A 16,322-nucleotide genomic window follows, 5' to 3' on the forward strand; every position below is an offset into this window, starting at 1 on the left:
CAATTCTTCCCAAAAGCCCAATAATTAAGGTTAGACATAAAATTTGAGGCCCAACAAAGGAATTTATCTTAAAGGCCATACACATAGCGGTGTGTAATATATGTGTTAATGCATGTAATTATATGTTGGTCAAATGTATACACCCTAATGTAATACACTAATACTTCATATTTTATAGACCAATCATTTAATTAAAAATAATATTTAATTTGGAGGATTACATTGATTAAAAGGAAAATAATATTCATATTGTTGATTTATATCTCTATGGAAATCTACTTATTTTATTGAACTGGATTAATTGTTACCACAATTATTATGTTACAACTATTAAATGTGTATAATTATTAATTATAACTATAAAGCAGAATAAAAGACACACGGTATTTAATGTGATTCGAACAGAAACGTGACCTACATCTGCAGGGACCTGCAAACAAAATTTTCGCTAGGTTAGTTTTATGCGTACAATATATGAATTTATTAAAAACAATAAATATCTCCTCTTTATGTAATATGTTGTTCTTGTCCGCTATTCGAACTTCTTGTCTTCTCCACCGCAACTTCCTTAATCTGCACTTCGTGAACTCCCTTCAAATGACAAACGATCTCTCCAGAGATCTTTTACGCATTTTCCCCGAAACACCGATCTTTCTTAAGGCCCGATGGAAAAAAATATGAATATGTGGTAACAACTCCACAGATGACACACATTGATTCAGAGACTGCTCTCTTGAAGCCTTAACTTAAACCTAAAAAAATTATGCACTCTAAACCTAACTTGAAACTAAAAAAATTAATACTAAAGAAATAGAATCCTTCACGATTTCTGCTACTTAATTTAAATAAAGATAAATCTTCTTCCCTAATCTAAAACAATTACAAGGAAATAAATAAAAAAAATTCTACGTCATTGCAAATCTTGATTAACAAAGCAACAAATTTCTTCAAGTCTCTCGCTTAATTTGAGAAATCTGGCGCCAACATATATTAATGAACATATAGTAATTAATATTTTACTCAAATAAAAAAAAAATTAAAACTTGAATTTAGGTAATTACAAATGTTATTTCTCTAGATGAATGAATACGACATATGATAGGCATGCCTAGGAATACGACATTTCAGACAGAGTGAAGAATTATGGGTTTGCCAATAAAAATTGGTAAGAGAATTTTTAATTTTAATTTAATTTAAATTTTTTTAATGGGAGAGGGGAAAGAGAAAAAAACTGAAAAGATGGAGCTTTTGCTCTTTAATCTTTAAACAAACAGTTAGGTTGCTATCTGTATTCTACTTTAGTCACAGTTGACTTGTGTTTAGTGATGTTATAATTGCATGCATGCTTTCAACTCATCAAAGATTTACTTAATTAAATTTATTTAGAGAAATAAATTAAGCCAAAATAATTATTTTAATTACATGGGAATATTCTGATTAAAGAAAAAGAATTACTTGGAATATTGAATTTACAGAGTGGATTAATTAATTTTAAATTGTGGGGGTTCAGACAAAGGGGAAACAGTACTGAAAAGCAAAAGAAGATGTAATGTATTTCTCCGTCGGGTACAGATCCCTATATGAACTCCAGGAATATTGTTCAGAATTATATTGCTTCTCTTTGTTTTAATATCTTTTCAGAGAGGTTAAAAAAAAAAAAAAAAAAAGCATCAGATTTTGTGCTTTGCCTAGATTCTGATTGGATTCCCTTTTAGTCAAATCTTGAATACCAATTTGTCCCAAAAAAAAGAAAAGGGTAAATTAGTGTCATCATCCCTCAACTAAGGTTGAATTACCAAAGAAATCATTTTTGTTTGTATAATTACAATCGTCCCCTCAATTACAATTTTTCTTACACGTCCATTCATATAGTGTCAATTTTGACAGAATCTTCTAGATTCCCTAGAATATTCTTTAGTTTATACTCGTTTTTGTGCAAAAATGCAACTTCTTATGCACGACAATATGATATTCAGTGGTCAAGACATCACTAGTAGAAAAATGGCTTTTAAAAAACGATCATTAACCGTAGCAAAATGTATCAAATTCGTACTAAAAAGGCTTTTCCTACGCATTTGTCCCGTAGCATATACGGGCGTGACAAAAGCTTTGCTACGGTAAATGGCCGTACCAAATACTTTTTTTGCTACGGCAAATCCTAGTATTTACTACGACTTCAAAATTGTTCCGTAATAAAAAATACCTTTTATTACGGTTTTTTACCGTAGCAAAAAATATTATAGTAATAAACAAATTTTCTACTAGTGCATGGAGCTCGAATGAGGTAAAAACGGATACAAACTGGCCGGAGAATATTCCACATAATCTAGAAGATTTCAATAAATTTAACACCGCAAGGGCGAACATGTAAGAAGATTCATAGTTGAGGGGTTGATTGTAATTACCAAAACAATATGATTTTTTCGTAATTTAATCTTACCTTAAGAGGGTGACTGCAATTTAAAAAAAATTGAACTTGCATTTGTCACGTATCGTAAATTGATAATGCATATGCATTGTTTATTATATATAAAATGAATATTATTTTACTTAAAAATTTAATTAAAATCGAGTCGAAACTCGATTTTTCCGAACCCCAAAAAATACATGACGCTCTATGAATTTAGGGAAAGAGCAACACTAAAGAAATTACTTTACAAGAAGAGAAATCCTACACATGCTATGTTTAGCATGTTCGAACATTAGCCCCACAATTGGAATATTGATGAAACTCTTGATAATATCAGCACTTTTGTTTGTCGGTACTATCACTATATATATGTACCTATGCTGCACGGACACTTCTAGAAGGTGAAGAGTCCCCGTATCCGATACCTGGACACTCGGACACTCCAGGACACTTCTCGGACACCCGTGTCGGGCCGTGTCGTAATTTTGCTAAAAGTAGGACACTCGTATCGGGCAGTGTCCACAATTTTAAAAAATTGGGACACTTCTCTTACGTTGTAAAGGAGAGCTCTAATAAAAAAAATGCGCATTTTATTTTCTCTGTAATACACATTTCCTCTGTTTTCTTTGTGAGTCCACCAAAAACTCCAAAAGTCTAGCATGCGACGGCAATCAAGAACACGAGCAACAAGGGCGAGTGGTTCTCTTATGCAATGACGACTTATACATGTTTTTTACAATTTATAAATGTACCCCTATATTTTTTATATTTACGCGTATCCCCCACGTGTCCGTATCCTAGTTTTTTGGAAATGCCGTATCACCGTGTCCGTATCCGCGTATCACCGTGTCCACGTATCCGTGTCCGTGCACCATAGATATGTACTAATTAGACCAAATTAATTTTAATTAATGTTAATTTCTTATAATTAATTACCCTAGCCGGCCAATCAAAGAATAAACGAAGAATATTCTTAAGTTAGAGTTACAAAACTACAAACACAAGGAAGATTACAACAATTAAGATCAAACATAGTGGAATCTTGAATTAATATATATATCTTCCAATAACCAACATAAGTGGAACAACAAAAAAGGCAAGTAAAAATGAGTGATTATCATAATTCTAAGGTTGTCCTAATCACCGGTTGCTCGAAAGGCGGGATTGGCTACGAATACTGCAAAGCTTTCGCCGAGCACAACTGCACCGTCTTCGCATCTGACCTCCCGCATAGGATGTCCGATCTCGCATCACTAAAATCCGAACAAATTGAAACCCTAGAACTTGACGTCTCGTCAGATGAGAGTGTCGCAGAGGCGGTAGATTTTGTGATATCACGGTGCGGCAGAATCGATATTTTAGTCAACAACGCGGGAATCGGAAGCACGGGCCCACTGGCTGAACTTTCACTAGACGAAATCAGAAGAGCGTTTGAAATAAATGCGTTGGGTCAATTGAGGATGGTTCAAAAAGTGGTGCCTCACATGGTGAGGAGTGGTGGTGGAAGCATAGTGAATGTAGGAAGTGTTGTTGGGAAAGTCCCTACCCCATGGGCGGGTTCCTATTGCGCTAGCAAGGCCTACGTGCACGCCGTTTCGCACGCACTTCGAGTTGAGCTAATGCCGTTTAATATCAAGGTCATTTTGGTCTATCCAGGGGCAATTAGGTCAAATTTTGGGCGAAATTATACCATCAATCGCGATTGGAGAATGTATAGGGATTTTAAGGAGAGTATAGCCGAGAGAGCTAGGGCGTCTCAAAGCGGTCGGTCGACAGAAGCTGACGTGTTCGCTAGGCACGTTGCGAGTAGGGTTATGAGCTCGAGACCTCCTAAGACGATCGCGTACGGTCACATGACGGGGTTGTTTGACTTTCTTTCGTGGTCCCCACTCTGGGTTAGGGATTTGTTCTTTGTCAAACGATTTAAGTTGAAGAAGATTGTTTTGTAATGAATAAACATGTTTAATTTGCTTTTTTTTTTAATGTTCATTTTATTGTTTTATATGTATTTGTTCTTCAAAGTCTCAATTTTTATGGGGTACAGTTGGAAGGAAAAAAGTAGTTGGGGAAGTCGTGAAACGACGACACTCTGACAAGAAATTAAATATATATATTTATATATGTACAAATAATTATATATGACGAAATTAAAAATAAAAAATATAAAATGATAACAAAAAAATCTAAAATTTGTTTAGATAATAAATTCCGAAAGCTGGCATTCCAAATAGAGAAAGATGTGTTAAGAGATAGATAGATACTAGATTGGGTGAAATGTAGCCTATGCCTTATAATGAATACAAGATTTTGTGTTTAGTCACTTTCAAGTTATATATTCTGCATTCCTTTATGTCACGCCTTAATCACAACTACATAAATAGTTCATAGATTAATGGGCTAAATACAGTTTGCACCCTTAAACTATAAGGGTGGTAACACTTACCCCTTAAAGTTATAAATGTAACACTTACCCCCCTCATTAATGAATTTAAAGGTATAACTTTGACTTTGAATGATGTGGCATTTTTTCTTCCCAAATTGTCCTTCTAGCCATTAAATAAATAATGAATATGTAATAATAAAAAATCCGGCAACTTTGCCAAAACTTAATTTTATTATTTCAATATTGTAAATCTATGAATGAAAAAATTGAATTTTAGTTTATTTTTGTTTTACCTTGTGTTCATTTGTAGCTAATAAAAAGTTAACGATTATTCGAGTTTTAAGTATAATTTTATAGTTTATATAGTTATTTTAATACGTATATGACTCTAATATAATCATCTCACTTTTTACTTGGAGAATCACAAAATGTATTCAAAAGTTAATAAGAAATTATAATTTAAACGTCTAAATATTTAAATATTATTTTATTAAAATTTATATTTAAGTAACTTAAATAAATTTTCAAATCAATAATTATTATAAAAAAATTGGCCATTTAAGTCTTGAATATTTTTTTCTCGCGAATGTTTAACGTATTTTATATATGTTTTAAAATATTGAGATTTTTATTTATATTAGGGTCTATAGTAATTAAAATGTGGAGTTAAACAAAAATCAAAATATTTTTTTAATAATTATTATATTTTATAAATTTTAGTTTTTGAAATATTATTGAAACTATTTTATTATATATGCATCAATATAATAGCTAGAAGGACAATTTGGGAAGAAAAAATGCCACATCATTCAAAGTCAAAGTTTTATCATTAAATTCATTAATGAGGGGGGTAAGTGTTACATTTGTAACTTTAAGGGGGTAAGTGTTACCACCCCTATAGTTTAAGGGTGCAAAGTGTATTTAGCCCTAGATTAATTACACCTTAATTTGGTATTTTAATTTTAATTTTTTTTGGTTAGCTAATTATCCTAATTTGGTATTTCGGATATTGTAATGCTAAGGGTAATTAGATGTTAAATTTTCGGGGGTTTAGGGCATCGACCACAAAAAAAAGAATTGGACCTTTTTTTGTTGGATAAATTAGGGGGAGAAAAAAATTAGGACTTTTTTTTGCATATTTTGAATTTTGCATGAAATAAATAATAATTAGGTGGACCAAATAATATACTATAATCGAAGCTAAATAGTTGAGGGGGGCTTGAGTTCACCCTAGCTATGGGCTGGACTCGCCCATGGTTACATCTAGTTATTTATATTGGGATGTTTGTTAATCGTAGATATACATATAATCACACACATTCATTTGTATGTGCTTAATCGGTAATTATTAATTTTGTATATGGTTAATAATCGGGTGTATCTAACTCGCCAAATGGTTTTTATTCATAAATAATTAAGTTTTTATTTTGTATTAATTTAAATAATATTAGAGTATTTTCATACAATCGTTTAATCTAACCATAATTGAAGTTAAATAGTTGAATCATAGTTAATTGAAATGAATTTATAAAATTGGGACCAATAATGAAGTAGCTAGTTAAAATAAATCTTTGGGTAATTACCATCACCTTCTTCAGCCTCTAGTTCAATTACAAAAAGACCCCTCATCTTTAACTAATGTATTTGTTATCTACATGTAAATTACAAACGAACACTCACTTTTAATTAATAACATTCACCCACACACTTTGTAGATTTCTTACAATAATAGATTTAAGACGGGTTTTTTTGCAATTACACTTCACTTCAGGGAGGTGATTGTAATTTATCCTATACTTTACATTGTCACGTCTATTGTGTGCTCAATATACATGCTCATACCCTATAATATTCCCCAAGATTCTGTTGGGAATAGACAAAGCAGCTTACTTACCATTTTCGTTCAAGGTCTTTGGAAGTTTTGGTAAACCTAATAAATTATATATATACAAATACAAGTATATAGTATATATATAATAGGATAAAAGTAAAACCACCTCCTATATTTATAAAAAAAATCCTCATGTTTGAAAATTTACATTTTGCTGTAGTTTGTGAATTTCTTATATCTACTACCCCTACAAAAGGGTGTTAATGTAAGAAATCCACAAATTGCAAGGAAGTGAATGTAAATATAGAAAGATGAGGGGGGGGAGGGGGGGGGGGGGGGGGGGGGGGGGTGGGGGGGTTTGCACAAATAGACCTTACTTCGGAGCAGTTGTAGTTTACCCTATATAATAATGTTGACTCCGAGAAAAATAGGTTTATTTTTTTCTACCAAGTCAAGTTTAAATTAGTTACTTTTCTTTTATAACAAAAAAAAAAAAAAAAAAAACAAAAATATTTTATGAAGCGTTTTAAATTTTAGGGCAAATTACAACCACCCCTGAGTTATCGTTAAATTACGAAAACCCCTATTGTTTGGATAATTAGTCACCACTCAATTATGTATTATCTTATGAGAAAACCCCTTCAGAGGTAAATTTAGGGATGTTAAGACGGTAAAACCGACCCGAAATTTCGGTACGCCAACATTTCATATATACGATTTGCTTTGGTAAATAACCGAATTACATTAATTTTACGTAAAAATATTTAAAATTAGGGGCTGACGATAATTACTCAAACGCGATGATTTTTTTCGTAATTTTGCCATATCTTAAGGGTGGCCGTAATTTGCCCTAAATTTTAATTAAGGAAAAACCAAAATATTGCGCGAATTCAATTTTTTTTTTATAATATAAGAGTTTATTATTATTATATAAGATTAATTTATAAATAATGGCATTCAAAGTGTGGGACCCAAACCAAACAAAGGTACAAAAAATTACAAAAGCATGCACCAGTCAAACTACTTTATCTCTCTTTACTGACAACCCATTTGCTGAATTTCTGTGTCAATTCTTCACACACTATATACACTTTCTCAAATTTGTAAGAAAAAAAAAGAAAAAAAAAAAAAGACTTTTGTCAAGACACCTCCATACGGCATCGTTTAGCCCTGTCCACACATGCCTCAGCTAACCAATACTACAATAACTATGCATACAGAACTACTAGCCAGATACCTATATATATATGTAGCCCATAGTACTACCCACATAGCTGTATATACATCCATATATATATATATATATATAGGGTAAATTACGAAAAAACTCCTGAACTTAAGTAAAATAACGAAGAACACCCCACCTATCCGTTATAACCAAAATCCCACTCTGATTAACTGTTGATCGAGTTTTTTAATAGAAAATAAGTATAGTCTATTATACCTTACGTCAATAGCCCATAGTACTACCCACATAGCTGTATACACAGGGCCGTTCCTGAGATTTTGGGGGCCCTAGGCGAGACTTGAAGATTGTTGAAAAATGGGGCCCTTCTACAATCTCATTAAAACTCTTTGTAAAAAGATGATAAAATCTATGTTAACTCATTTTTGTAAGGTATATAGCTAGAGGCAAGGTTGTAAATTTCCGGGGGTTCGGGGGCAGCGCCCCCGATTTTTTTTAAGGATAATTTTCATTAAGTAGCACTAAAACAAGTGTAAATATATAAAAATAAATAGCTAATGCACTATTATAATTGAGGGCCCCATGATTAGAGGAATTGTAGAAATAAGTAAAAATCGTCGATCAATATCTATTCATGAATTAGAGTTCGCAATAATTATACATATAATATATATTTTGTTTTAAATAAATACTAATATATAAAGGGTATAAAAAAAAATTGGGGGCCCTAAATTTTTACAAAAATTCGGGGGCCCTAGGCGACCGCCTACTTCGCCTCCCCTCAGAACCGGCCCTGTGTATACACATCCATATATATATATATATATATATATATATATATATATATATATATATATAAGGGGTAAATTACGAAAAAAACCCCTGAACTTAAGTTAAAGAACGAAGAACACCCCACCTATATATCCGTAATAACCAAAATCCCACTCTGATTAACTGTTGATCGAGTTTTTTAATAGAAAATACGTATAGTCTATTATACCTTACGTCAAATAGGTGAGAAATAAAAAAAATATCTGAAATTGTGTAAAGTTTATTCCTTGGAATAAAAAAAATCCGTGGGATTGGTATAAGACGGAAACAAAAACCTCAAAGGGTTTTTGGTAATTACGAAAAGGTGGGGGCATTTTTTGTTATTTAGCTTAAGTTAAGGGGTGTTTTTGTAACTTACACTATATATATATGTATATATGTATATGTGTGTGTCTGTGTACTGGTTGAGTGAGCAGAGAGATCTGAGACAGTTTTTGTCTTCTGCCCCGGAGAAATCTATGTAAAGATTTTGTAATGTCATAAGTTGTAATAAATTAAAAAAAAAAAAAAAAAACCCTAAATATTGAGAACAAAAGATATACGTACAGTTTTAATGAGACAATATAATGTACAGCAGAGAGAGAGCTCATTTAATTAATGTTATGTCAAAATCGTATTAATATTTTGGTCGCAATCTTATATTAATTAAAATTCAAGAATCACGGAGAGTAAAAGAGTGTGACATCCAAATCCCTTTACATCATTTATTAATTAATTATATATATGAGTTATTGTTTCCTGCAGTGGAGAAGGAAAAAAGGAGCTGTCTTTCTGCAGAAACTGATGTTCTTTAGTTGGTAATATTATTATATTGCAGGCTTTGGACCTAAAAATAATAACAATTAATAAAAATCAAATATAAAATTACAAATAATTATATAAAAGTGAAGGAATAAGAAGTCATCTTCCGATTTGGCTCTCTGACGTAGGCGAGTTCACTCGGTCGGATTACCGACCGAACCAAAAATTCAGTACGTGTGAAATACCGAACCGAAAATTTGATTGGGCATTCCGTAATTTTTTGTTTGAATTTAGGTATTCCGTATGGTATACTGTATTGATGTTTGATATACCATTACGCAACGAATACTAAAATATTTAGCATATATATTTTTATCTTTTCTAAAATAAGGAATTATATTTCGATACGGGTTTTATCGTATGAACACGACCCCCACTTTAAAGTTGTTAAAAACAATTGTAATTTTTACTTATTGTCGCATATATAATATAATGTTGATTTAAAAAATAAATAGAAAATAAAGTTGCCTTTGCTGCAGAGATATAGATGAATGCATGCATATTCAAATAATATTTATTAAATTAAAAAAAAAAAAAAAAAAATTGAAAAAGAGAGGGAGGCAGGAGTGGGGAGCTGAGGAAAACAAAGAAAGCAAAATAAAGAACGATGTATGGTATTATTTCTCTCATGCACAGATCCCCATGCAAGAAAAAAAATATATGCAGTAAGGATTCCCAGCATTGTTTGCTGTAAAACTCATTCTTTTTGTTTTCTTTTATGGGCCCCCCCCCCCCCCCCCCCCCCCCCCTTCTTTATTTTCAATTCTAGGGAGAGAAACTAAACTAAGAGAGAGAAACAGAGAGCAAAGATTTAGGGTTAGATTCAGTTTCCTACTTAAGTGTGTGTAGTGTGTAGCTACAAAACAAAACAAACCAACTTCTCTCTCTCTCTCTCTCTCTCTCTCTCTTATTACAAAAATGGAGGGAAGCAAATCAAAAGAAGAGAAATAGAGTTTTAGATATGCATCATCATTAGTTTATTTGTTTCCCAATCATTTGAATTTGCTTTCTTCCATATATATATATATATACAAAAACAAAATGAACAATATTAACTGGTTATTGGGTTTCTCTCTTTCTGCTCCCACCATGGACGACACATCATCATCATCTCATCATCATCATCATCAAGAAGGTGATGATCATCAGCCATCCTCTACAGTTGTTTCCGGTACAGTTCCCTCAAGTTACAACTACCCAGGAATTAATTACTACGGTGAAAACTCTTCTTCTTCTTTAACCATGATGCCGATCAAGTCTGACGGCTCACTCTGCTTGATGGAAGCTTTCCACACCTCACAACCACCAGGCACTACATATTTATTTATTTTTTACTGCATTTAAATAATAATATAAATCTTTTTTTTTTTAACTGTGATAATTGAACTGTACTGTAAACAGCTAAACTGGAGGATTTCTTTAGTACTGGAGCAACAATGGGGGCCCATGCCCATCACTACGAAAGAGGTGGAATGGCTCTAAGCCTAGACAGCACGTACTATAATCAAACCCATGAAAACGAAAACAACAAAACCCTAATCAACGGTCAGGATTTTGTCGGCGGCCATAGCCAAGAAAACTCGCAACAAATTATCCAACTTCATCAAGATCAGTACCCGCATTATAACTACCAGGCTTTGTTATTACAAGGTGGTGGTGACGATCATCATCGGAGCAAAGAAGCCGATCAGCATCCATCAATGGCGGCGGACGACGAAATAGGCGGCGGCGGCGCAAAGAACTGGGTTTCGAGAAACTGCAGCCCGGGAAATGTGCATGCTGCGTTGATGGCGGAAAATGGGGTGGAATCTGGTGGTGCGGGTGGCAATGGTGATTTACAGTCTCTGAGTTTGACTATGAGCTCGCAGGATAGTACGATGATGGCGTTGGAGAAGAAGAAAAGAGGGCTGCCTGAAAATCAGAAGCAGATTGTTCACCGGAAATCTATTGATACTTTCGGACAAAGAACCTCGCAGTACAGAGGTGTCACAAGGTCTCTCTCTCTCTAGACTTTCTCTCTCTCTCTCTCTAGACTCTCTCTCTCATCTTCTTGTTGATAATGCATCAGGCATAGGTGGACAGGCAGATACGAAGCTCATCTATGGGACAACAGTTGTAAGAAGGAAGGCCAAAGCAGAAAGGGAAGACAAGGTATTTTTTCTTTATTTTTTTTATTAGATTTCGTTAATTAAATTAACTCATTTTTAAATACTAATTTTTTTATTTATTTTTTTTTATTGTTTTTTTCTCTTCCCTGAAATCTTTGGTTCCTTGGTGATGATGGATGACACATGAACTTCTTGCCAGTTTACTTAGGTAACTATTTATTTATTATTATTTTTTTCGGGATTTAATATATTAATTAATGATCTGTATATCAAACTAAACAATGATTTTTTATTTATTTATTTTAATTTAGGGGGATATGATATGGAAGAAAAAGCAGCAAGGGCTTATGATTTAGCAGCACTTAAGTACTGGGGGCCTTCAACCCATATCAATTTCGCTGTACGTCGATTTTTCGATTTTTTCGTTTATTTTAAAGCGAAACATTGAGATAATTATTAATGAATTTTTCGAGTTAATAACGTATAGGTGGAAAATTATCGGCAAGAGCTTGAAGAAATGAACAGCATGAACAGACAAGAATATGTTGCTCACTTAAGAAGGTAATTAATTAATTCTTCATTAATTCTGTATATATGTAATTAATTAAGAATATTCTAAATTTCAATTTATTTTTTCTTACATAGTTTTTTGTTGGTCCCACAAATGATTTAATTTGCAGGAGAAGTAGTGGTTTCTCTAGGGGAGCTTCTATTTACAGAGGAGTGACAAGGTCTTAATTAATGATGAATTAATGGATTTTAGTATATGCTAATTAATTAATAAGGTCTTTAATTTTTTTTTTCAAGAAAATGAACCTTTTTATACTGTGAAATCTAATTATATTTTACATTGTTGTTTAGCAGGCATCATCAGCATGGCAGGTGGCAAGCTCGGATTGGCCGAGTTGCAGGGAACAAGGATCTTTATCTAGGCACATTCAGTAAGTTAATTAATAATTACCTCTCTCAAAATGTTTAATTTTTTTTCTTTACTAATTTTTAGTTAATTCCTAAATAATGGATTTTATATTAGGAAAAAAAATTGAAACGGAATTTTCGAGCTGTCTTTTTAGAACTCGAATAGTTTATCAACTTCGGAATCATGTTTTTTTTTTTTTTTTTACTATATTTCGACTTTCCCGAATATTATGTATCTGATTTATGATTGGATTTTAATTTTAGAAAATAATTAAACAATTATTTCTAATTTTGGAATAAAATATTTTCATTTTCTGATTTCGAAATTGGATTTGGGGGTTTAATTTTCAAATAATCCCGAAAATATTATAATCAGAATAAGGAGTGATATTTTAATTTGACATATATAATAAATCCAGGCACACAAGAAGAAGCTGCAGAGGCATACGATGTAGCTGCAATAAAATTCAGAGGACTAAACGCCGTTACCAACTTCGTTACATCAAAGTACGACGTGGAAAGAATCATGGAAAGCAACACGCTTCTCTCAGGCGAAATGGCCAGGCGGAACACAGACGTTACAACTTTGACCGTTAGTCACCCCACCGATGACGTGGCGCTCTACGAGCCGTCCCATCATCAGAAACCAGCGTTGGAATATTTCAACGGCTCCAGTTCATCGGTAAGCGGGTCGGTTGTAATTGACCCGCAGGTTTGGGACGGGGCGGGTCGGAGTACCGCGGGTCGTTTGTCGGGTGGGTCTTCGCTTGTGACGAGCTTGAGCAGCTCTAGAGAAGGAAGCCCGGATGGGAATATTAATAACAGCCGTTCGATGCAATTTGGATCTGAGTTTTCTTGGATCCAATCAACGGCTCAGATGAGGCCACAAGTACCACTTTTCTATGCATGGGCTGATGCATCGTAGTTTATTATTATTATTATTATTATTTTTTAATTAAAGAACAGTTAATGTAGACTTTCATCTGGTTCTAATTTTCTGTGGGAGAGATTTAAGGGGGTTTAGGTTTTTATGTTGTTACCTTTTATGGTTTTTAATGTTCTAATTTAATTTGCCTCAATTTTTGGTTTTATGAGTTCCATTATTTAAACAAAAATTAAAAAAAAAATTGAAGTAAATAATTAAATAATCGTTAAATAAAATAAATGTTTAGAGAAAATATCCGTTCCAGAATAAGGTATGTCATAATAACTTTAAGATCACTCTGTCATGGTTCCTTCGACCCTACACCCGGTGATAAACACTGGGTGGATTTTCTGCTGCCACGTGTCCCTTTTTTTTTTTTTCTAAAATTCCTAAAGGTAAATTCTAGCGGGGAATATAATATAAAATACAAAAAAGTTACACGTGGCAGCAGAAGACCCACTCGGTGTTTATCACCGGGTGTAGGGTTGAACAAATCCTCTGTCATTGCTAATTACGAATCCGGAAGTTAACGGAACGTTATAAACATTAGCATCAGTGGGGTGGTCGTAATTATAAATGCAACAGGGACTTTAAAATTATTGTATCATACCTCATGGGGTAAATGTAACAGTTTTTGATCTATTTAAATAATTAAAATTCCTAACTTTTTACCCTATTTCATTAGTCGTTGGTGCCCTAGGGGTGATTGTAATGAAAAAAAATCTTGGTTCAATTTTTACTTAAATTTATTATAGCATACCTAATTTAGGGTTTTTTATTTTCAAATTTCAAGCTTCCCGTTTTTTACTGATTTTGGATTTCCAGATTTAGGGATTCTAATATTTTCAAAAATAAATAAAAATTGGACTAATTTTTTTTGTTCATTCATTACAATTAACCCCTAAGACACCAACGACTATAAGGAAATATGGCCAAAAAATTATTATTTGAAAATATTCAAAATATTAGCGCACTGAGATATGATATAATAGCTTTGAAATCCCTGTGGTGTCCGTATGACAACCACCCCTGACGTTAGGGTTTGTAACGTTAACATCATGTTTGTTTAATGAAGTGGTGGTAATTACGAATATTACAGAGACCTTATAATTATTATAGCAAATCTTAAGGATTTGATTGTAATTTACCCAAAAAAAATTAAAATCCTCAAAAGTGGCTTAATTGGTGAGGGCATCTAGCAAATTTTATTCTTTTTCTAACACGTATTTTCAAGATCTGGAAATCAAAAAAAAAAATAAAAAAAAAAAAGCTAGAATGCATTAATGTGTATAATTGGACTTCATTCATTGCGTCATCATAAGTTTCTATTCTTGGGAATAATTGTGGTTTTATGTTCTTTTGCGTTGGGAATTAATTTTGTATCATGTGTCTAAGATCCAGTAGGCCCTACCCTAAGAATTATGGAATTTTACAAGGACGTACATGCAATTTTTTCCAACCATTACTTTCTTTCTTTATTTATCCTTAAATTAAATAATTAACGGCGCGATTAGAATAAGGGGCTATTACTGAGAGCCCCTCTAATATTTTTCTTCTAATATATTTTTTTTTATGAGGATGGGTGTAGACATTTTATTATATTTGGGAGATCAACCAAATTAGTTATTTCTAATTTACCCCTCTCCACTATTCACTATCCATTATCCATACTTGATGTTTTTTTTACTTCCTTTTTATTTATTAAAAAAATAATATTTTTTAATATTTTTTTCACTAAGTATCAACTATAATATTTTCAAAAACGATTATAATATTTCTAAAAATCAATACAATTTTTTCGTTTTTTTATTTCCATTTCATTATTTTAACTTCATTTTTTCGGTTTTTTTTCCCAAAATTTACCAAATTGACAAATTACTACATATAATTGAAAACAACTACAAAAAAGTCCAATTCGACTATAACAAAAAAAAAAAAAAAAAAAAAAGAAAAAACTGAAATCAACTAATACATGTCGAAATCAACTAAAAATAGATCAATTCATACTACAATTTTATCTAACTATCTTCATCTAAACGCAATTAAAGACTTTCTCAATGTTTACAGCTTATTAAAATAAGCTTTTTTTAATCTTTTATTGTCGGACCGATTTGCAAGATTTCCGACTTTTCTGAGATGGTTACAATTCCCTAGCACGCTTGTAGACATTTGCAAAAAGTATTTTTTACCTTTATTAATTTATTTAATATAATGAACGTATATATAACAATTTTCTTTTTGTACGATTATGAAGCATCTTTCGTTTTCGACGGTGAAGTAAGACCAAAGCTCATGAACTTATTAGCCTAGGCCGGAACAAGTCGATAGGATCCCCTTTGTTTCGCCTCCATGCCGCCACACGTGGGACATGGGGGCGGAAAAAGGAAAGAGAGGGATGTGGTTTCTCTGCTTTTGGCATAGCGGGCCTCCAGTGGGAGGCTCGCACGATGGGTTATTAGCTCAGTGGTAGAGCGCGCTCCTGATAATTGCGTCGTTGTGTCTGGCCTGTGAGGCTATATACTCTCTAACCAAAAACTAATTAATAGTTTCTTTAACAAACGGTCGCTAAATTGATTTTTTACACATGGTTAATCTGTTGTAGGGGTGGTAAACGAGCTGAGCCGCTCGTGAGCTCGATGAGCCGTCTCGAAAAAAGCTCGAACTCGAACTGGAGTATTTTGAGCTCGAGTTTGAGCTTGTTTTTAGTTGTTCGTGAACTCACGAGCCGGCTCGCGAGACTTTTTTTTTTGTTTTTATATATTGTTTTTTACTTAAATAACGTATAATAATATAAAATATTATAGAAATAATATAAAAATAACATATAAATATTAAATAACATATATATAATCAAAAATTATTTTTTATTTATTTTGAATTTATTTTATTATAATCTAAATATTTTTTAATAATAGAATTTAATAACTAA

The 16,322-nt window shown here is 32.6% G+C and overlaps 2 protein-coding genes across 2 annotated transcripts; both read left to right on the forward strand.

Moving 5' to 3' along the window:
• The first annotated feature begins 3,516 nt into the window (after nt 1-3,516).
• On the forward strand, nt 3,517-4,385 carry LOC105953430 (short-chain dehydrogenase virD). Its single transcript, XM_012977089.2, has one exon. It carries the CDS (start codon nt 3,517-3,519, stop codon nt 4,357-4,359), a length of 843 nt encoding a protein of 280 aa, XP_012832543.2. The 3' UTR covers nt 4,360-4,385.
• A 5,919-nt stretch (nt 4,386-10,304) lies between these two features.
• On the forward strand, nt 10,305-13,547 carry LOC105953504 (AP2-like ethylene-responsive transcription factor ANT). Its single transcript, XM_012977172.2, has 9 exons — nt 10,305-10,751; nt 10,844-11,435; nt 11,511-11,593; nt 11,750-11,758; nt 11,862-11,950; nt 12,038-12,111; nt 12,231-12,281; nt 12,415-12,491; nt 12,888-13,547. The coding sequence occupies exons 1-9, from the start codon at nt 10,484-10,486 to the stop codon at nt 13,391-13,393; spliced, it is 1,749 nt and encodes a 582-aa protein (XP_012832626.2). The 5' UTR covers nt 10,305-10,483; the 3' UTR covers nt 13,394-13,547.
• Nucleotides 13,548-16,322: the final 2,775 nt, after the last annotated feature.

This window comes from Erythranthe guttata, chromosome 12, assembly GCF_056151865.1.
Source record: "Erythranthe guttata isolate IM_541 chromosome 12, IM_541, whole genome shotgun sequence".
In the NCBI taxonomy this organism is placed as follows: Eukaryota; Viridiplantae; Streptophyta; class Magnoliopsida; order Lamiales; family Phrymaceae; genus Erythranthe; species Erythranthe guttata.

Coding starts and splice junctions, on each gene's coding strand:
- LOC105953430 (XM_012977089.2), top strand. CDS start 3,517: ATGAGTGATTATCATAATTCTAAGGTTGTCCTAATCACCGGTTGCTCG.
- LOC105953504 (XM_012977172.2), top strand. CDS start 10,484: ATGAACAATATTAACTGGTTATTGGGTTTCTCTCTTTCTGCTCCCACC. Junction 12,112..12,230: donor TATGTTGCTCACTTAAGAAG/GTAATTAATTAA, acceptor TTTAATTTGCAG/GAGAAGTAGTGGTTTCTCTA. Junction 12,282..12,414: donor ATTTACAGAGGAGTGACAAG/GTCTTAATTAAT, acceptor GTTGTTTAGCAG/GCATCATCAGCATGGCAGGT.